The sequence below is a fragment of the Peromyscus californicus genome, unplaced genomic scaffold, assembly GCF_007827085.1.
Source record: "Peromyscus californicus insignis strain IS unplaced genomic scaffold, ASM782708v3 Scaffold_23__1_contigs__length_62951481, whole genome shotgun sequence".
NCBI lineage: Eukaryota > Metazoa > Chordata > Mammalia > Rodentia > Cricetidae > Peromyscus > Peromyscus californicus.
In genome coordinates this window covers 61610656-61631381 of record NW_026294534.1, presented here as the reverse complement: position 1 = coordinate 61631381, position 20726 = coordinate 61610656, and the positions used below count along the sequence as shown (strand labels likewise).

At 54.6% G+C, this 20726-nt stretch overlaps 2 protein-coding genes across 4 annotated transcripts; one reads left to right on the top strand and one right to left on the bottom strand.

Moving 5' to 3' along the window:
* Positions 1 to 24: 24 nt before the first annotated feature.
* Positions 25 to 8456, bottom strand: Ddx49 (DEAD-box helicase 49). 3 transcript variants are annotated; one of them, XM_052752655.1, is made up of 13 exons: positions 8204 to 8456; positions 6620 to 6743; positions 4458 to 4543; positions 4254 to 4375; positions 3416 to 3603; positions 3185 to 3325; positions 2622 to 2697; positions 2007 to 2125; positions 1764 to 1861; positions 1120 to 1194; positions 484 to 572; positions 332 to 403; positions 25 to 191 (listed from the first exon to the last, which is right to left on the bottom strand). In XM_052752655.1, the coding sequence occupies exons 1-13, from the start codon at positions 8316 to 8318 to the stop codon at positions 42 to 44; spliced, it is 1455 nt and encodes a 484-aa protein (XP_052608615.1). In that variant the 5' UTR covers positions 8319 to 8456; the 3' UTR covers positions 25 to 41. The 3 variants fall into 3 exon arrangements, with proteins under 3 accessions (XP_052608615.1, XP_052608616.1, XP_052608617.1); XM_052752656.1 differs by having other exon boundaries at positions 2007 to 2083; XM_052752657.1 differs by having other exon boundaries at positions 6620 to 6672; positions 8204 to 8318.
* A 120-nt stretch (positions 8457 to 8576) lies between these two features.
* Cope (COPI coat complex subunit epsilon) lies at positions 8577 to 20491 on the top strand. Its single transcript, XM_052752660.1, has 10 exons — positions 8577 to 8751; positions 12233 to 12295; positions 13461 to 13561; positions 14307 to 14459; positions 15310 to 15363; positions 15799 to 15880; positions 17728 to 17883; positions 19269 to 19337; positions 20198 to 20272; positions 20363 to 20491. The coding sequence occupies exons 1-10, from the start codon at positions 8626 to 8628 to the stop codon at positions 20408 to 20410; spliced, it is 927 nt and encodes a 308-aa protein (XP_052608620.1). The 5' UTR covers positions 8577 to 8625; the 3' UTR covers positions 20411 to 20491.
* Positions 20492 to 20726: the final 235 nt, after the last annotated feature.

The following is a 20726-nucleotide window of genomic DNA, read 5'->3' as shown; positions in this document are numbered from 1 at the left end:
TCCCGCCTCATTCTCAAGTCAGACTGACAGGTTCAGAGTGTTTACTGAGGTCCTCTGAGGCCCACCCCTCGGCCGGCGCTCCCTGCTTTCTGTCGCCGCCGAAGCGTCTGCCCCACCTTCTCCTTGAAACGGCGGTTCTGTTGCTTGATCTTGGCCAGCTCCGCCTTGCGCTTAGCCTCCAGGTCCGGGTCCTGAGGAAGGGAGCGTGGCTGAGAAAGGAGCAGGGTAGCTTCCCAGGAAGCAGCTCCTGTCCCCAAGCCCAGCCCACCCTTACTGGCCACACCCCCATGCCTGGCCCTGCCCACCGAGCCCTCCCCACCCCTAGGTCCACCTTCCCCTCCAGAATCAGCTGCTTCCGCTTGTTGATCTCCTTCTTTTCATCAAAATGCGAGGCCTCCAGTTTCTAACAGGAGAGAGCACAGGTCAGGACAGGCCTGCAGGGAGCCCCGCCCCACACCCCCCTACACCCGAGGCCACACTCACGATCTCGCACTCTCTGCGCACCACGTTGACCTGCGTGAGGATGTTCAGGACCTCGGCCTCCTCCACCGCCAGCTCCTCCAGCTGCTTCTCTGCGGAGCGGGGTGGGAGAACCAGACAGCAGCATAAGTGGGGCTGTAGGTGCCATTGGCCCTCCCTCTGCGCCCCCACTTCTGATGTCTGCGTCCAACCATATGTGGACTGATGACATTCAAAAGAAGCAAAATTGTGCCTGTTATCACAACACTGGGAAGGCAGAGGCAGGGGGATCACTGTGAGTTCCAGGCCAGCTCTGTAGAGCAAGGATCTCTGTCAAATAAATGAATGAATAAAGGACGGAGTGAATGAGGTGAGATCCAGGCGCCCGTGATCCCAGGACTTTTGGGCCACTGTGGCTAAACGGAGAAAGCTCAGGAAAGCGTGCTGCAGGGTCCAGATAGTGTGTCTCAGGGGCTCTCGTCCTGGCCCACCTCCTACCACAGATGCACCTCCGGGGTTGGTGGCCCTGTGCACAGCAGGCTTTTTTGTAGTGCGGGCTGGGCACCAGGAACACAGCACTCTGCAGGTCTAGGATGGCCCAGGCGGGCCAAGCGAGCTCCCAGCCTTGGGCAGGTTCCACCCATAGACCCTCCCACTTACTGATCTGCTCCTCGATGGCATGCAGCAGGTGGATGTCATACTGCGTCACCAGTGTGATGGCCCGTCCCTGCCGCCCTGTGGGGACACAACCAAGTGGCTCGTCTCAGCTGGTCAGCTCAGAGGACCAGGCTCTACCCAGGGCAGGGCCTGGATATGGGAGCTGGAGGATGGTGGGCAGCTCTGCTAAGCCGGCCTTCTGTGAGGGCTGGCAGCATGCTGCTTCCCCTCTAGCTGGGCCGCCAGGAAGCCAGGGCTCAGCCCTGCTCTGCTGTCCTTTCTCCAGTCAGTGAGCAAGCTGATGCACGATGGGCTGACGGGGCCAAGACCCACGGCAGCCGCAGACAGGCTCCTCGGTGCTTATTATTTGTTAAGGCGGGGCCCCTCAGAATTCCCTAAAGCCACAGGATCAGACTGCCAGCCCCGTCCAGCCCAGCAACCCTGTCTCTCCTGCTTATAGGCATGAGGGAGTATCAAAGCAGATGTCCCCCTGGTTCCTGGGTCAGCATGCCAGTGAGGTGCCAGGCTGGGGATGGATGCCAGGCCGAGAGTGCACTGGGTGTCTCCCCGAGTCTTTGATTCTGAAGACCTGAGATCCCCAGTGTCTCTCCCTGCAGCTGGAACCTCCTATACCTGGCTCGGCTCACCTGCACGAGCTGTTCGGCCAACTCGGTGGATGTAGATCTTGGGGAGCCCAGGGGTGTTGTGGTTGATGACCACCTGCACAGTGGGGATGTCCAGGCCCCTGGAGGAACAGAGCACTCAGCTGGGGAGTCCATGTTGGGAGACCAAAGCTGACACTCAGCCATCCGCATGCCTGAGTCCAGCTTCCTGGTCTCATGGTGGCTCAGGCCACCGGAGGAAAAGCATGCTGCACTGGGCCGACTCACCTCGAGGCCACATCAGTGGCAATAAGAATCCGGTAGACGCTGGACTTGAACTTGGCCAGGGCTGCGAAGCGCTCTTTCTGTACCACAGGTGGAGGAGGGTTAGTGAGCCGACCCAGGGGCTGGGATGGGGCAGAGACCAGGGAGGAGGCAGTCGCAGAACCAGAAGGCTCTCTGAGAGTTTGAGACCAGTAAGAGTTCCAAGACAGGACTACATAGAGAGACTTTGTCTCAAAATACCAAAAAAAAAGTCCCCATTAGCCTAGGCTGGCTTTGACCTCCAGAACTTCCTGCCCCACCTCCCGAGTGCTGTGTCAAGGGGTGTGTGTGTGTGTGTGTGTGTGTGTGTGTGTGTGTGTGTGTGTACACACACACAGAACAGGCATATAAACTATGCATCCAGGTATATATAGAGAGAGATATAGATATAGGACAGGCATATAAACTATGCGTCCAGTAGACATATACGGAACAGGCATCCAAACTCTACCCAGTTTATATGGCTGAGGATGGAACCCAGGGCCCCATACATGCTGGGCAAGCACTCTACCAAGTGCGCCCCGTCCCCAGGCTGAGCGGTGGCATGTGAGACTGGAGACTGTGGCCACGACCCATCACCTGCTTCATCATGGAGTGCAGCGACACTGTGGGGAAATTGAACTTCCGAAGCATCATGCAAAGGATTTGGCAGGTCCTGGTGGGAAAAGGGTGGTTGTAGGTGTCCTGTCCAACCCACCAGGATGTCACACAAGGGACCTAGGAGTCGTAGAAAGGCTAGGTCTGATGCTGCTGTGCTTCTCAAAGCCTGAACCAACAAGGACCGGCCCTGACCTGGTACTGACTTCCAGAATAGTCTCTCAAGTCCTGGGTGCTGCTGTGCCTGACGGCTATGCCACTCCACAGCCAACACTTCCTCCTCTGCGGACAGACACCCACCCTCCTGTCTCTGCCCTCTAATTGACACAGCCAACAGCTATTTTGAGACTCTGGTTTGGTTTGAGTCAGGGTCTCACTATGTAGCTCTGGCTGGCCTGGAACTTGCTATATAGACCAGGCTAGCCTCAAATTCACAGATCTGCCTGCCTCCTGGGTGCACCAGCAGGCCAGGCCTAGCAGCTCACCTTCCCATGAGGGAAGCTGGCCCGTGCTTCTGGCACAGGTGGCAGAAGCCTCTCACTCACTTGCAGGTGTTGGTGAAGATGATAATGGAGCAGTCCTCCAGCTGGTCTTGGAAGGTCTGGACCAAGTGCACCAGGTAGGCATCCTTCACCTTCTCCGGCACCAGCAGGTAGTGCTGGTCAAGCTGCTCCACTGTGCGCACCCTGGCGGTGGAAGGGCAGAGCAGCACACCTCAGTTTCTCATTCTGCCTGAACCCTCTGGTCTGACCCTCACCCATAGCTTTGGAACTCACGGGGCCTGCGCCTCCCAGAAGAAGGGCTGGTTGGTGGCCAGGCCCTGCAGCTCCTTGAGTGTGTCGGTCAGTGTGGCACTGAACAGCAGCGTTTGCCTGCGTGCTGGAACGGAGGCCAGGATTGTCTCCAGGTCTGTGGTGAAGTCGGTGCAACCCTGCTCCAGTAGCCGGTCCGCCTCGTCCATCACCTGCATCAGAGGGGTGGGACAGGGGGCTGGGCCAGTGCAAGAGCAGAAAACACCGCGCAGGACCTGCCCCAAGCTCAGCACACCTGCTTTTCAGGGACTATGCAATGGGCTCCTCAACACTGTCCCCAGCCTCAGGCCATGTCACCCACTCTGCAGGCCCTCTAGGGAGCCCCCCTTCTATATGCTGTGTCTCTACTGGGCTTTTTGTTTGTATGAGGCAGGGTCTCGCTGTGTACTCCTGACTGTCCCAGAACTCACAATGTAGACCAGGCTAGCCTCCAACTCAGAGACCCTTCTGACTCCACCTCCCGAGTGCTGGGATGGAAGGTGAGTGCCACCACGCCCAGGTGGCCCTTGTCTTTATTTCTAGCCCTTTGCCCAGTGATCTATGAAACCAATGTCAAGAATGGATGTCAGTCGAGCACAGTGGCTCACATCAACATAGAGTTCCAGAACAGCAGGGCTGCACAGAAAGACCCTGCCTCAACCGGGAAAGGAAAGGGAAAGGGGGAAAGGGAAAGGGGGAAAGGGAAAAAGGGAAAGGGGGAAAGGGAAAGGAAAGGAAAGGAAAGGAAAGGAAAGGAAAGGAAAGGAAAGGAAAGGACCCTGGCCTCTGGCTCCAGACCCTAGGGAGAGTGCAGCCTGCTCACCAGGAACCGGATCTTCTTCATGCTGAAAGTGCTGGAGCTGCGCAGGTGGTCAGCCAGGCGCCCAGGGGTGGCGATCACCACATGCGGCCTCCGAGAGAGTTCCAGCGCCTGGGCCACCATGTCTGGAATGGAGGGAGAGGTGAGGCCGGGTGGGCGGGGTCAGCAGGGACCCCGTGGCCCACCCCAGCCTCTCAGCCCCCATACCCATGCCGCCAACGATAATGCAGTCCTTCAGGCCCAGGGGCTTTCCCAGCACCCGGAACTGCTCAGCAATCTGGTAGGCCAGCTCCCTGTGGGTGAGAAGGGCCAGCTGGGTCAGTGAGCACCTGTGCCTGTCTCCCATCCTTCCTCCTTCCCGGGCTCCTTGTGGCCTCCACCTCCCTGATGTTGATGGCCTCCTCAAAATCAATTCTAGCGGGACTGGCAATGTGGCTCAGCAGGTATGGTACAAGCTGCCACCCTGAGTTCCACCCCAGGACCCACATGGTGCAAGGAAGAACTGATTCCTGCAGGTGATCCTCTGACCTCCACATGAGGTCATGGCATGCACATACAAACAGTAAATCAACACATAAGGAGAACTGATTCCTGCAGGTGCCTCTGACCTCCACATGAGGTCATGGCATGCACATACAAACAGTAAATCAACGTAAGAGCAGTGTTCACTGCTCAAGTGTGAGGACCTAAGTTCAGCTCTGCAGCATTCTGGTAAAGGCTGGGTGAGCTGCTGTTATCTCTCCTCAGTGGGGGGTGAGGAAGGGCAATGAGACAGCAGGATGGCTGGGGCTCACTGGCCACCCAACCTCGCCAATTAACGTGCCCTAGTTTTGGTGAGAAACCCTGTCTGAATTTTGATGCCCTCTTCGAGTGTGCAGACAAGACACATAAAACAATAAATCTAGCTGGGAGGTGGTAGTGCACGCACGCCTTTAGTCCCAGCACTCGGGAGACAGAGACAGTGGATCTCTGTGAGTTCAAGGCCAGCTGGGCTACAGAGTGAGTTCCAGGAAAGGTTCCAAAGCTACACAGAGAAATACTGTCTCAAAAAACAAAAACAACAACAACAAAAAATCAATAAATCTTTGGCTGGGCATAGTGGTGCACACCTTTAATTCCAGCACTTGGGAGGCTGAGGTAGGAGGGTCTTTTGTGAGTTCAATGTCAGCCTGGTCTACACAGTGAGTTCCAGGACAGCCAGGGCTACATAGTGAGACCCTGTGGTGTGGGGGTGGAAAGGACTTCAGAAGAGGACCCAATGGGTCAGAGACCTGAGTTCAGTTCCCAGTACCCACATTAGGCAGCTTATAATAGCATGTAATTCCAGGAGACCTGACACCCTCTCCTGGCCACTGTGGGTACTGCACTCACATGCATATAACCACACACGAACATATATCATTAACATAAATCTTTTTTTAAAAAGCAAATAAGGTGGAGGGCAATTAAGGAACATGCCTGACATTACCCTCTGGCCTCTACACAACCTACATCCACACGCACACACATACACAACCTAACCTTCGGTGTGACACTTGAGACTCACATTCAAGGTACTCTAATAGTGCTCCAGCATCCTTTCTGTTTCCGGGCCTCTCAACCTCTGTACACAGGAACCTATAGGCCTACAATATCCTTTAGCAGTGTGTATGTATATGCCATGGTGCTTCTATGGTGGTCAGAGGCCAATTTGCTGGAGTCAGTTCTCTGCTTCTACCGTGTGTGTGTCCCTGGGGATTGAACTCAGATCATCAGAGGCTTGTAGACACCTTTCCCTGCTAAGCAATCTTGCTGGCCGAAGAATATCTTTTTGTTTCCCTAGCTGTGAGATTGCTTGTAGCTCCCCCCTGGCTAGCCTTTCCTGAGTCCTAGGAACTTATCACACATACCATGAGTCCTGCTTGATTCTGCATCCCTACAAAAAGGAGTGATTCTTATCCTATTTTATACAAGAAGAAATGTTGTGGGAGACTGTACACTGTGTGAAGATATATCACTGTAATAAAAAGCTGAATGGACAATAGCTGGGCAGGAGGTTTAGGTGGGATTTCCGGGGAGAGAAAGGAAGAGGAGGAGAATCTAGGCACACAGGAGATGCCAAGAAACAGGAGGCGAGGCGCAAGATAGAGAAGAGAGGTAATGTCACATGATAGAACGTAGATTAATATAAATCAGTTAATTTAAGTTATTTATAAGAGCTAGTTGGGAACAAGTCTAAGCTATAGGCTGAGTTTTTATAAATGAGTAATAAGTCTCCATGTCATTATTTGGGAGCAGGTTGGTGGGAGAGAGAAAGACTCAGGGGCAAGGCACTCGCTTCGAAAGCACAGCCAGATTAGTCACATGCAAGGGGTGTGCTGGAGGCTCACCTGGTGGGTGTCAGGACCAGGCAGAAGATGCCGTAAGGGTCCTCAGACAGCTTCTGCAAGATGGGGAGCACAAAGGCGGCTGTCTTGCCACTTCCTGTCTTTGCGCAGCCCAAGCAATCTCGACCTGGGCAGACGGCAAAGCGGTAACATGAAGCAGGGCTCACAACCGCTCCATTGGGCATTCCCTCGTTATTGTAAGAAACAGATGTTTATAGTCTGTTTTCAGTATGAGGTGCACTTAGAGTTCATCAAAGTTACAGATGAGCAGGAGGTGCTGGGCCCCTTTCCCCTAGTTGGTGGCTACTTGTCTTAGAATTCTAAGGCTTGGCTGGGCAGTGGCGGCACAGGCCTTTAGTCCCAGCACTCGGGAGGCAGAGACAGGTGGATCTCTGTGAGTTCCAGGGCAGCCTGGTCTACAGAGTGAGTTCCAGGACAGGCTCCAAAAGCTACACAGAGAAACCCTGTCTCGAAAAACAAAACAAAAAAGAATTCTAAGGGTTGAAATTCTAAGGGTTGGTTCTAAGCAGGTGTCTGCTATGTGACTGAGCCCATGATCGGAAAAGGAGGGCAGCCTCAAGCTCCAAACCATTCATTAGATAAGGTTTGGGGGTCCTAAACCCATGGGATGGAGAATCTGGGAAGGGGACAAGCCCTGCTGTTCCACGGAAGGAAAGGTCCTGAATTTTTCCAGATTTGGGGAAAGGCTTCCAAACTTGCTGGAAATCGGCACACCAGACATTTTTGCCTTTTCTCTGTGCTGGCACCTTTTCCACAGAATGGAATATTAAAAACTGTTTCATTTTTTACTAGTTCCTTGAATTTGTTACTATCTAATGTAACAAATCTAATCATGTATCTAATCATTATGATTGCTTCTTTGAAACATAGCTATGTAGCAAGTTCCAGACCAGCCTGGGCTACTTGAAACTTGATCCTCCCGCTTCCACCTGCTGTATATTGAGATGAATGAGTCACCACCCCTGGCTCCGAGGATGTCTCTTTTTTGTTTTGTTTTGTTTTGTATTTTTCGAGACAGGTTTTTCTGTGTAGCTTTGGAGCCTGTCCTGGAACGCGCTCTGTAGACCAGGCTGGCCTCGAACTCACAGAGATCCGCCTGGCTCTGCCTCCCGAGTGCTGGGATTAAAGGCGTGTGCCACCACCGCCGCCACCGCCCGGCCCAGGGATGTCCCTTTAATGGCAAAGGTGAATTGGGACGAAGAGCACTGACACAAACCCGGAGCCCTGATTTTTACCTGTAGTTTGACGGCTCCTGTTTCTGTTTGCTAAGTCAAAACGACCGCCAGCTCTACCCTATTTTTGCAGTGCCACGGATTCATTCACCAAACTCTCCCTATGCTCGGCACTACGAAAATTTCAGAGGTGCCATTGCCTATGTGACAATGCACACGAGTCAGTCGCAGCCTGAAAGTCAATACTGCGGGTCAGGGTCCCGGAAACGACCAAAGCCGCGCCGGGAGCCGGAGGAGCCCGGAAACGACCAAAGCCGACCCTGACTCGTGGGACCTAAGTTAGACTAACGATGAGGGGACAAAGAAAGGCACGAGAAGAGCGGAGAGGACTCACCCTCCAGGATTGCCGGGATGCAGCCGAGTTGCACCGGCGTGGGCTGCTTCAACCCTAGCTGCCGACATTGTTCCACGAGCCACGAGGATAGCCCGAGCTCAGCGAACCCCGCCATGCTCCGGACTGGCGCGGAGAGTAACTGACGGGCACTTCCGGCGCGCTAATATTGCGTCACGTTCACCTATACTGGTTCCTCAGCCAATCCCAGCCCCGACCGCTTTTCTGGCGTTTTCTGCCTGAACCCGTCTTGTTCGTAGACTAGATACGAACTACAATTCCCAGGAGGCTTTGCATCACGCGGCTTCAGTTTCAATACCGCCGATTGGTCCGGTAGGGCTATGGTTCCCACAGTTCCTGGCGGCGGAGTCCTTCTTCCGGCCTACGTGTCTCCCAAGAAGAGGGCTGGGTATAGGTGTGGCGACATGGCTCCTCCGGCTCCCGGCGCGGCTTCTGGCGGCTCCGGAGAGGTAGACGAGCTGTTCGACGTGAAGAACGCTTTCTACATCGGCAGCTACCAGCAGTGCATCAACGAGGCGCAGCGAGTGAAGGTGGGCGGCGGACAAGGCTGCTTCCGGCGCGCGCTGCGGCTCTGGGTGGACGCGGTTTCTCTAGAAGCAAAGGCTTGTTTTGAACATACTGTATAGCGGAGGCTGACCTTGAAGTCCTGCTCCTTCAGTCTCCACCTCTCCAGCGCTGGGATGACAGGCGTGCACCCCTGCTCCCAGTTTCCAAAACTATATTGGTTGGTTGACAGGGGCTCACTTTGTAGCCTAGGCTGACCTGAAGTCAGGTGGCAGGTGCGCGCCATTGCTTCCATCTTAAAACTTTTACTGTTTCGTCCCCCCACCCTTTTTTTCTTCCGAGACAGGGTTTCATTTTGTTTATGTCTGGCTGTCCTGGAACTCACTGTAGACAAGGCTAGCCTCGAACACAGAGATCCGCCTCCCTCTGCTTCCCGAGTGCTGGGATTAAAGGCATGGGCCACCACTGCCTCGCTTTTTTATGTCTAAAGCCAGGCACATCTTCTATCCCAGCACTTGTGAGTTCAGGGCCAGCCTGATCTACCTAGGGAGTTCTAGGCCAGTCAGAGGTACTATTGCAACCCTATCTTAAGCAATAATAGGCCACGCGTGGTGGCACACACCTTTAATCCCAACACTTAGGACACAGAGGCAGGCTGATCTCTGAGTTTGAAGCCTGCCTGGTCTACATAGTGAGTTCCAGGATAGCCAGGGGTACACAGAGAAACCTGTCTTGAACTGCCCCCTCCCCCCGTCGTCAAAAAGAGAAAAAAAAGCCATAGAGTTATAAAAGGAAGACAGGATCTCCTTTAGCCCAGGACTGTCCTCAAACTCCCCATGTTGCTGAAGAACACTGAATTCCTGATGTTCCTGCCTCTACTCCAGAGTGCTGGTATCAGAGTTGTACCCAGCCATGCCCAGTTATGCAGTACTGGGCATGGAAACCACAGCATTGAGGCAAGTGCTCTGTCAACTGAGTCCCAGTCCTGATTTTATTTGTAAAACAGTTAGCAATCTTGCTTCAGCCTCCCAGATGCGGGGATGACAGGCCTTTTTCACCATGCCCGGCCTGTCTTTTGTTCATGAAAGAGGAGCACAGCATCAGCAACAGCTGGGCTGTTCTTGACATGGTCACCCTGTCACTCATTCCTTCACAGCCCACTCCACTGGGCTCTGGGAGGTGGAGTTGACAGAATGCCTTGGTGACAGGCAGAGCAGGCAGTCAGGAAATGACAGGAAAATGTGTTATGGACAGTGGTGGTCTTAGGTTGGCTGTTCTGCGTGTGAAAACAGCCTGGCATTCCAGGTTCGGGGCAGTGAGGGGCTGGGGGCCTGGCTCCAGTAGAGTGCTTGCAGCATTATTCTTACCAGGCTAACATCTCAGACTTGGTGGGCTCCGCCTTGTTCGGGTTCTCCACTTCCTAGCTTTCCCAGTGATTATGCATTGGCTGACTTCCTAAGCTTCTAGAAGGTTCTCTCCAGTCCCTGGCTTTCTTTCATCTCAGAACAGCAGATGTGGGGTCCTCTCATCCTTAGAACCCCTTTGTTTCCTCTCCTATCACTTCCCTCTGTGTTGCTGCTCTTAAGGACTTGTGTGGTTACGTTCCTGATTCTGGACTCTGAACTCTAGGAATTCAGGACAATAAATGTTTAGTGTGTTAAGTCACCAGTCACTGGCCCAGCTACCTCAGTGACACTCTGAATACTGAACTCCTTCCTTCCTGTCCTTATCTCTTTGGGTTTTTGGATGACACCCAGCTCTCATGGACCTGTCGGTGCTCTTTTCTTCTGTGTGTGTCCTTGTCCAGTACTGCTGTAGCTCATGTTAACCACTTGCATCTCTTCCCTCTTTGTAACTTACCACCGTCCCCTCCACAGCCCTGCCTTAGACACCAGCCATCCCAGTTCCCACCTGGGACCTCAGGGTGTCTCGTAGTTCAGCCATGTCCTTCAGCTAAGTTCTCAGGACACCTTCAGCAGCCCTTCTAGAACCTCAGACCACAGGTGGCCCGTCACACATCTGCTCCTTCCTAGCAGGAGGCACTAGGGTTGTAGGTGGCTTGAGGCAGGCTCTCCCTGCGTCGGCTTCAGGCCCCATGAGAGCTGCTAGTTGCTAGAGTGCTGGGCACTGTGGTGATCAGGACCCCTCAGGGTATGTGGACCCAGCTACTCCAGAGGCTGAGGCAGGAGGATCAATAGAAGCCATCCTGTGCTTTGTCTAAAATAAATGTATGTATCCACTCACCATGGAATGGCCTGGCCTGTGTGCCAAAATCTTAGGTGGGTCTAGTCTCCCTGCCTGTGTCTTTGTTTCTGTCTGTCTCTCTTCCTCCATCTCTTGAAATGCTGGGGATAGAATCCAAGGCCTTCACACACTCAACATCTCTGTCATTTCATGGCTCCTCAGCCCATTCCTCTGGGGGTTCATTCAGCCACTCCCTTGCTGTCGAACACACAGGCCTTCAGCTTCAAATGAGCCAGCAGCTCTCAATTGCCTTACTCCTTCCAAAGCCTCTGTCTCCTTCACAGTCGGCTCTACAGGCTTTGAGGGATGGTGGGAAGGCCTGAACTCTTCTTTTTTTTAAAAAAAAAAAAATTATTTATTCTTATTTCATTTGCATTGGTATGTCTGTGTAAGGGTGTCAGATCTTGGGGTTAGAGACAGTTGTTAGCTGCCATGTGGGTGCTGGAAGTTGAACCCCAGTCCTCTGGAAGAGCGGCCAGTGCTCTTAACTGCTGAACCGTCTCTCCAGCCCAGGCCTGAACTCTTTATTCCCAGCAAAGTCTCAGTATGTTCAGAGTCCAGGCTGATCTTGAGATAATGGAAATCCTCCCGCTTCTGCATCTCCTACCAGCCAGGTCTGCAGGCCATCCTGTCCTCACACTTTCTGCTTCAGGGTCCTGGGGGCCTTGTCCCTGAAAGGTAGTGAAGCTGCTTCTCGTAACGCATGGGCAGCAGACACTGGAGGGTGGCCACAGGTCCCCCACCTTGCAGACACCAAGAGCCAGCGTTGGTGTCTTACCGAGGATGATTCAGGGCCCCCAGGTTGGCCATCTTTGATGGTGCCCTTCTCAGAGTGTCCTTTGAGATCATTTATTTAACCAGGCATGGTGGTGTACACCTGTCATCCCAGCATGCAGGAGGCAGAAGCAAGAAGATCCAACATTCAAGGTTGTTCTCAGCTACATTTGATACCCAAAACTCCCCCAAATGATAAAATTGAAGCCCATCTGAGCTGTGAGCAGGACTTGTCAGCACCCAGAGGGGCTGGAGCACACAGTGCTGATGTAGCTGTAGTGGTATTGCGCTCCGTGACACTTGGTATGGTGGTCCAGCCTCCAGCTCACATTTTTTGAGACAGTGGGTTTTTCATACTGTGAGCCCTCTGGAGGCTCTCGTGGGATTCTGGGTCTCCTGGATTCCAGCTGAGGCCCAGAGCTATTTAGACTGGGTACACCCTGAAGCTGCCCAGCAGCCTTCCACCTCACTCTGCCCATCTCCCCACAGCTGTCCAGTCCCGAGAGAGAAGTGGAGAGGGATGTCTTCCTGTACAGAGCGTACATTGCACAGGTCAGTGTGGGCCCAGCCTGGGGAGGGGCACAAAGCACTCTGCAGGAAAGCTGCTGTGGGCAGCCAGGCCCGGGGCCTGTGTCAGGATTCTTAATCATGGGGAGAGATGGTGTGTGTGGTCAGGGGACAGTTTGCTGCATTCCATTCTCTCCTTCCATTGTGTGGGTCCTAAGAATTGAACTCGGGTCACAGGCCTAGCGGCCATCTCACATAGCCCAGGCTGTCCTTGAACTCACTCTGTAGCCCAGGATGACCTTTCTCCTCCTCCCTCCAGCTCCTGTGTGCCACTGTGCTTGGCTTCATCATTACTCACATAAAACAGTGAGATGTAGGCCAGGCGGTGGTGGCGCACGCCTTTAATCCCAGCACTTGGGAGGCAGAGGCAGGCAGATCTCTGTGAGTTCGAGGCCAGCCTGGGCTACAGAGTGAGAGCCAGGACAGGCACCAAAACTACACAGAGAAACCCTGTCTCAAAAAAAAAAAAAACAAACAAACAGAAAAACCAGTGAGGTGTGTTTTCACATTCTAAAAGCAACCCCAAGCCATGTAGGGTGGCACAGACTTGTCACCCCAGCACTTTGGAGGCAGAGGCAGGAGCTCAGGTTTGTGGGTAGCCTGGGCTACACAGCAAGACCCTGCTCAAAAATACATATTTCTACTCATCTCTGAAAAGCTCTTCTTCACTCTGGCCCAGGGCGAGGCTCAGGTGCCCAAGAGTGGTACTTGGCAGACAGAAATCCCCCTGCCTCAGCACATGATCTGTGCCACCAGCCCCATCCTATCCCACACTCCTGTGTGTGTCAAGGGAAAGCTGGGTGTGACTCTCCAGCAGGGTGTGGTGACATATCTCTGGTACATGGAAGGCTGAGGCAGGGGGATTTCTGCAAGTCTGAGAGCAGCCTGGGTGAGAAATAGTACAGCAAGGGACAGGGTGGCTCCAGAAGTAGCTGTAGGCGTCAGGCGGTGAGGGAAAGGTAGGGCACTGCTGTCCCCACACTGCCAACACCATCAACCAGCTACAGCAATGGGACGTGGTGTGACAGGGGAGGCGCACCTGGCAATCTTGCTGCCTGCTGTTGGAGCAGCTGACGATGTCCTGGTGTGGGCAGTGTGTGGGCAGTGCTGGTGGCGGGTAGGAAGGACTGATGTGCACTTGTGACTGTAGAGGAAGTATGGCGTGGTCCTGGATGAGATCAAGCCCTCCTCGGCCCCAGAGCTCCAGGCTGTGCGCATGTTTGCTGACTACCTTGCCACTGAGAACCGGAGGTGAGCCTGGCTGGGGCAGGTCCAGGGTCTACTCCAGCCACAGAGGGAGGACCCCTTCTCCCCACCCCTTCACTTCCTGGCGTCTCCATTCCCTCACCTGCTCAGGGGAGGTAGTGGTAGACCCGCTGGAGAGAGCCCTTTGCAGGGGCAGGGTGGGGCTGCGTGTTAAGTGTGCTTAGCTGTACGTGGCCTTGGCTTCCATTCCTAGCATGGAAAAGGTCATGGGGGCTCTGAGAACAGTTCACTAAGCCCTGTCCCAGGGCCTCAGATGCAACCTATGAGGGGACCCAAGAATACTGTCCCTTCCTAGCAGCCATGCTGGCCACACCCAAGGCAGAGTGTCCTGCCTGCTTCACCAGCACCCAGGCCTACCCATGTTGGCACAAGTTCCTGACACAGAGGCCTTAGGGATTCCCGGCCCCCAGAGGTTGACAACAATGATTCAGTTCCTCAGCTGTCACGTGCAGCCTCCCCAGCAGGCCTGGAGTGCCCATGCCCTCTTCTCTCAACCTGTTTTGCCATCTACATGAGAATGCATGACTCAGGCATCAAAGGCTGGACACTGGTGTGGCAGGTTAGGGTGGCCTGGCACTCTGTAGAGATGGGCCAGGCCACTCTGCTGCTCGTTGGCATGCACCCCTGGGCTGACACACCTCCTCTGTGCTCCTGAAGAATGGGATCCCTCACAGTCACAGGGCTAAGGCCGGCTCCTGCCTTAGCCTCACTGAGCAGCCACATCTCACAGGGATGCCATCGTGGTGGAGCTGGACCGTGAGATGAGCAGGAGTGTGGATGTGACCAATACCACCTTCCTGCTAATGGCTGCCTCTGTCTACTTCCATGACCAGAATCCGGATGCAGCCCTGCGCACCCTGCACCAGGGTGACAGCCTCGAGTGGTGAGTGCCTGGAGCCTGCTCCCTTCCAGCTTTTCTGAGGAGGGTCTCACTGGGGCCTGGGCTAGCCTTGACTCCATAAAATCCCAGCTCCTAGAAAGCTGAGGGAGCTGGATCAAGGCTTTTTGTCTCTACATGTATTTATGTGGGGACAAGTTACATGTACCCACCGTATGGGTCCTGGGGATCAAACTCAAGTCACCGGGCCCAGTAACAAGTGCTTACCCTCTGAACCATCTCTCGGATGCATCAAGGTTTTGAGGCTAGCCTGGGCAACAGTGAGAGACCTTGTTTCTATGGGGCGGAGAGGCGAGGGCACTTGCCTGTCTTCCCAGCACTGGGAGGTAGAAGGACGAGGATCTGAAGTCCAAGGGCATCCCCAGCTCTTCTCGAATTCGAGTCTAGCTCAGGCTCCATGGAGTCCTGTCGGAAAGACAAGGGCAAATGACCGAAGGGTCCATCCTGGAAATGGAGGAAAAGGAAATAGGAGAAAAGGACGGAGCTGGCAACTGCTGGGCCTGGGGCTGGCTCCTGGCTAGAGGGAAAACAAGGGACAAGTGGCCACGGGTCACCTGTCTCCCCAGGGGCTGGGAGGGAGGCTGATGGGGGCAGGGGAAGGTGTCGTAGGGCCGGCGTTGGCGGTGCTACATGCAGTCGCCCCAGACAGACGCAGGGGCAGGTCTGCACCCTCTGCTCGCCCTGGAAGTGCAGCTAGCAGGTTTTCTCCCCAAAGTCTGGCCCTACAGAGCCCCAGGGAGACCCCAGGTCCCTGCGAGCTCACTGGCAAAGTGGGGGTGTTTCTCTTGGCAAGCCCAGATGCCTGCTGACCACTCTGTCTCTGCCCTGTCCACAGCACGGCCATGACAATTCAGATCCTCCTCAAGCTGGATAGGCTGGACCTAGCCCGGTGAGCACAGCTGGGACCACAGTGCCCGGACCTCAGCCTCAGCTTCCCTGAGTCGTCTCCTAATTTCTGTTCCATACAAGTGACCCACTGTCCTTTACCTGGCCTCTCCTGGAGTCCTGTGCTGGGGACGAGGGAGTGGGTACTCTGTCTGTTTCGTCTGTAAAGCTGAGCTGTGCGTGGAGGCTGTCCTGTCACAGTTCTTGATGGCGTCCGGGCCTGGGGAGGGATTTGTCACTGGGGGTGGAGTAACAGCTCTCGAGCATGCAGGAAATGTGGAGCTCGCCCTGGCGCTGCACAGCTGAGCATCTCTCTAGATTCCTCACCATGTGGGCAGCAGGTGGGCCAGCCATGTCTACTCCATGTCAGCTGGATACGGAGGAGGAGAGTGGAGGGTCTGTCCCCAGGCCACTCAGCACCTTGTCTCCTGTGCCCTAGGAAGGAGCTGAAGAGAATGCAGGACCAAGATGAGGATGCCACCCTCACCCAGCTAGCCACTGCCTGGGTCAACCTGGCTGTGGTAAGCTCCACAGGCGTTGGGGGCTGGGGACTAAAGTGTCGCTCGCGTGGCTGCATCTCTGTTTACCCTGCCTCACCCGCAGCCTAATGGCAGAGCCTGTGGACACTGGAGGAAGTGGTCCAAGCTGGGCAGCTGGCCTGCCCTCCAGGTCTCCTGAGTTTGGGGCAGCTTTGCTCTGCTCTCAGGGCTCCTTTTACTGAATGGTGACAGGCTGGGCGTCCTCAGCCCACACTGCCCGCCTCCTGGCAGCTGCCCTGTTCTGGTTCCCGGTTTGACCTCCTTTCCTGAGCTCTTTTGTCCATAAGCCGTTACAAGGGGACCCAGGCCTCTCGCCTCGCACAGCCCTCCTCCTGGGTGGAGAAGACCCCAGTCTAGCGTTCTGGAAGTTGGCTTATTGATTTTCAGTTTGGAGGTTTGGTTTTGTTGGTTTGTTTGTTTGTCTTTTTCTGGAACTGGCATGAAACCCAGGGCCTTACTCATGCTTGGCGAGTGCTCTGCCACTGTGCTCCACCCCAGCTGTATTTTACTTATTTTTAATTAAATTTAGCTTTGAGGGATTTTGTGTTTTTGCTGTGTTTTAAACACAGGTTTCACATAGCCCAGCCCAGGCTGGCATCAAATTGGCTATGTGGTTGGGGATGGTTTTGAACTGAGATACATGCCTGATCCATCTCCCTTGCCCCCTCCTCCACTTATTTATTTATTTAGGTTTTTCAAGGCAGGGTTTCGTTGTGTAGCTTTAGAGCCTGTTCTAGACTAGGCTGGCCTCGAAATCACAGAGATCCCGAGTGGCTGGGATTAAAGGCATGCACCTGGCCAAAAATTTATTTATTTGTCTACAATGTTCTGTCTGCATGTATGCTTGCAGGCCAGAAGAGGGCACCATGTGGTTGCTGGGAATTGAACTCAGGACCTCTGGAAGAACAGCCAGTGCTTTTAACCTCTGAGCCATCTTTCCAGCCTCCCTGTCCCTTTTAAAAAGTGGATTTGTTCTTAGCTATGTCCATGTGTGTGCATACGTTTGCAGTGCCCGAAGAGGCCACATGAGGGTGTCGATCCCTCACAGTTAAGGGTTACAGGTAGTAGTAAGGCACCCAGTGGGCGCTGGGTTGGGTCATTTTAAAGAGTAGCAAGCGCTAGGAGGTGGTGGTGCACGCCTTTAATCTCAGCACTCGGGAGGCAGAGGCAGGCGGATCTCTGTGAGTTTGAGGCCAGCCTGGTCCACAGAGCGAGTTCAGGACAGCTAGAACTACAGAGAAACCCTGTCTTGCAAAAATAACAAAAATTTGCACTTTTGTTTTGAGACAGGGCTTCATAAGGGCTGGGTTGCTCATGATGGCCCTGAGTTTCCCCTGTAGGCAGGCAGGGCTTGGGCTGTGTTCACACACATGTATTTGGGGTGGCGCATGTGCACAGGGAGGTGTGGCGGCAGCAGCACCTTTGCCTGCTGAACCATCGTCTCACCAGCCCAAGGCTTGAAGTCTGTCCTCCTAGGGTGGCCTCAGGGTAGCTGGAGTGACAGACGGGCAGTGACGGGCCCTTGTCCCTCCCTTCAGCTTCCTGAGGACCTGTCTGCACACCTGGCTGAGTTCTAGGTTCACAGCCCCGTCCCCAGTGTTAGACTGTGATGAGCACGGGGACAGCTCGGGCCTGATGGTCACAGGTCTTGTGTCCCTGTGGCCCCAGCACGTACACCACACCCTGGAAACCCTTTTGCACAGCCTCCAGCAGTGGTGGGAGCTGGGCAGTGTGTACGCGTGTCCACTCCCCTCTATACAGGGCTCTCTGCAGGGAGGGAGCATGCAGGGGGGAGCAGATGACCAGCAGTGACAGCGCTGTCCCCGCAGGGTGGTGAGAAGCTGCAGGAAGCCTACTACATCTTCCAGGAGCTGGCTGACAAGTGCTCACCCACGCTGCTGCTGCTCAACGGCCAGGCAGCCTGCCACTCGGCACAGGGCCGCTGGGAGACCGCGGAGGGTGTGCTGCAGGAGGCACTGGACAAGGTGGGTGGGGCGTGCTAGGACTACCGCGGTCATGCCAGCACCGTCACTACTGTACCCCAAACAAGTGGAAACCACAGTCATAGCTGGTCATGAGACTGAAGCCTTGGGTAGACTGATTAATAGCCACAACACGCTCCCCAGACCCCTGCCCCTCTGCTGCCTGCTGTGGGCGTCTCCAGGGTGGTCCTTCACCTAGCTCACTTGGGAGCTTTTCACACCCTGGCAATCCTTGTTCCTCGGCGTCCAGGTGCTGGGGTGACGTGCCTTACTTGAAATTAAAGAGGCATAGTGGGGCGGTGGTGGTGCACACCTTTAATTCTAGCACTCAGAAAGTAGAGGCAGGCACATCTCTGAGTTTGAGGCTAGTGTGGTCTACAAAGTGAGTTCCAGGACAGCCAGGACTGTACACAGAAACCCTGTCTTGGAAAACAAACAAAACAAAACTAAAAGAGACCTCACCAGTAGATTGAGGGCCAAGGGGTTTGGGCTAAGGCCTCCACCGGGCCGTCCTTGGTAGGACACGGGTGTGTCAGAGCCTCTTATGCACGAGGTTCTGAAATGGGAGAGGAAGGCCTGTCAGCACAGCACTCAGCAGTCTACAACAGGAGGATTGTCAGTTGGAGGCCAGCCTGGGCTACATACTAAGACTCTGTTTCACACGGTTAGAAACTAAAACCAAGAAGGTCATGTGTGGAGTGAGCACCCACAGGGAGTCTGCTCACAGTCTCTGGCTGTACCAGATCCAGATCTCCCATTAGGACAGTGTGGGTGCTGGGCTCCTGCACCACCTGAGGTCAGCAGGAGCCTTTGTGGCCACAGGCTTTGGGGAGCTTTTTTTTTTTTGGTGGGTAGGGGGGTCAAGACAGGGTTTCTCTGTAGCTTTGGAGCCTGTCCTGGATCTCGCTCTGTAGACCAGGCTGGCCTTGAACTCACAGAGATCCGCCTGCCTCTGCCTCCCGAGTGCTGGGATTAAAGACATGTGCCACCATGCCCGGCTGGCTTTGGGGAGTTTTGGGCACAGGTACACTGTTGCAGAACTTGGCAGCTGGTTAGCTCCTGTCTGTATCCCCCTACCCCAGTCCCTCCCCTGAGCTGGCCTCCCATCCCTGTCCAGATGGAGAAGGCTGGTGATGTAACTGATGGGGGAGGGGGCATGACAATTAACCAGCAGCTTCCAAGTGAACTTGGTGCCCCCAAAGTTGGGAGAGTAGACTCGGGCTAGGCTGAGCAGGAGTGCATGGGGAAGGACTCTGGGACAGCTTGGCCCCACCCCATCTTCCCTGTAGTGGCTTTGGCTGACTGACTGCTTTCTGGCGCCAGACAGATGTTGGTCTGTGGATTCAGGGCCTGGGTTTGCTGACTGCCTGTCCCCCATCTGTTTACAGGACAGCGGCCACCCCGAGACCCTCATCAACCTCATTGTACTGTCACAGCACCTAGGCAAGCCCCCTGAGGTAGGCTGTAGCATGACAGGCCTCAGCCCCTTCAGGGTGGTGGTGGGGACAGCAGCAGGACAGGCAGAGACCAGGGAGGCACCGTCCAGCGTCCTTATCTGAGGGGAAAGAGGAAGTTGGGGCACTTTCTGCATAGAACCTGCTGAGCCCTGAGCCGTCTGCATCTATTTGCTGTCCCAGCTGCGGAGAGACAGCTGTCCTCAGGGCTGAGTGGAGCCATCGTGGCTCTATAGCCTAGAGTGTTGGTTCTCAGCCTATGGGTCGTGACCCCTTAGTGGCTAAACAACCCTTTCTTTTCTTTAAAAAAAGAAAAAAAATATTATTCATGTATGAGTGCTTTATCTGCATGTACAACTTTATGCCAGAAGAGTGCTGGGAATTGAACTCGGGACCTCTGGAAGAGCAGGCAGTGCTCTTAACCACCGAGCCATCTCTCCAGCCCCCCGAACAACCCTTTCACGGGTCACATAGCAGATATTTTCATTATGATTCATAACAGTAACAAAATTACAGTTATGAAGTAGCAATGGAATGGGGTCACCACAGCGTGAGGAACTGTATGGAAGGGTCGCAGCGTTAGGAGGGTTGAGAAGCACTGCTCTAGGATGTAGGACGTGTTAGCTCACAGTGCTTCTTGAGCCCGTCTCCTCAGTGTGACCCACCCCATCTTGGTCACTCCCTCCCTGGGGCCTCTGTTCCACACCTGAGGCTAGCCCAGCAGTGTGTCCGATGTGCTGCCTGGCTCTAGGTTGGGGGTGGTGGGGGTCAGAGTCCCTCCCTTGCCCCTACCCTGCTCTGCAGGGCAGAGTGGCTTTTGGATCTGTATATCTGGCTAACTCATCCCACTGCACACTGCTCAGGTGACAAACCGATACCTCTCGCAGCTGAAGGATGCGCATAGGACCCATCCCTTCATCAAGGAGTACCAGGCCAAGGTGAGCAGAGCAGGCACTCCTAGGGATGGGAACGTCCTGATGGGAGAAGGCTATGCTGTCTCATGCACGGCATCTCATCTCCCACTGCAGGAAAACGATTTCGATCGCCTTGCACGGCAGTATGCGCCCAGCGCCTGAGGTGGAGATGCCCCTTGTGACCCCAACTGTTCCGGATGTCATCCTCACTTCCTTGTCTGCCAATAAAGTCTGACCATCTTCTCTCTGCCTGATACCTACCTGGCACTCACTCCGGCCACTCTGATAGGAGTGTGGGACCAGGACTTCGGAGGAAGGAGTCCCAGGGTCCCACTTCACTCCAGGCTGCAGCTACCCCACCATGGTCCCTAGCCTTCCCCTGGCCCATCAGGCACCCATCATGACAGATGTTGAGGCTCAAACTGAGGATCTTAGGGCTTATCGGGGCTGCCACTGTGCACAGCATGATGGGCACAGG

Coding starts and splice junctions, on each gene's coding strand:
- Ddx49 (XM_052752655.1), bottom strand. CDS start 8,318: ATGGCGGGGTTCGCTGAGCTCGGGCTATCCTCGTGGCTCGTGGAACAA. Junction 6,744..8,203: donor CATCCCGGCAATCCTGGAGG/GTGAGTCCTCTC, acceptor CCGTCTGCCCAG/GTCGAGATTGCTTGGGCTGC. Junction 4,376..4,457: donor CATTATCGTTGGCGGCATGG/GTATGGGGGCTG, acceptor CCTCCATTCCAG/ACATGGTGGCCCAGGCGCTG.
- Cope (XM_052752660.1), top strand. CDS start 8,626: ATGGCTCCTCCGGCTCCCGGCGCGGCTTCTGGCGGCTCCGGAGAGGTA. Junction 17,884..19,268: donor TGCAGGAGGCACTGGACAAG/GTGGGTGGGGCG, acceptor ATCTGTTTACAG/GACAGCGGCCACCCCGAGAC. Junction 20,273..20,362: donor TCAAGGAGTACCAGGCCAAG/GTGAGCAGAGCA, acceptor CTCCCACTGCAG/GAAAACGATTTCGATCGCCT.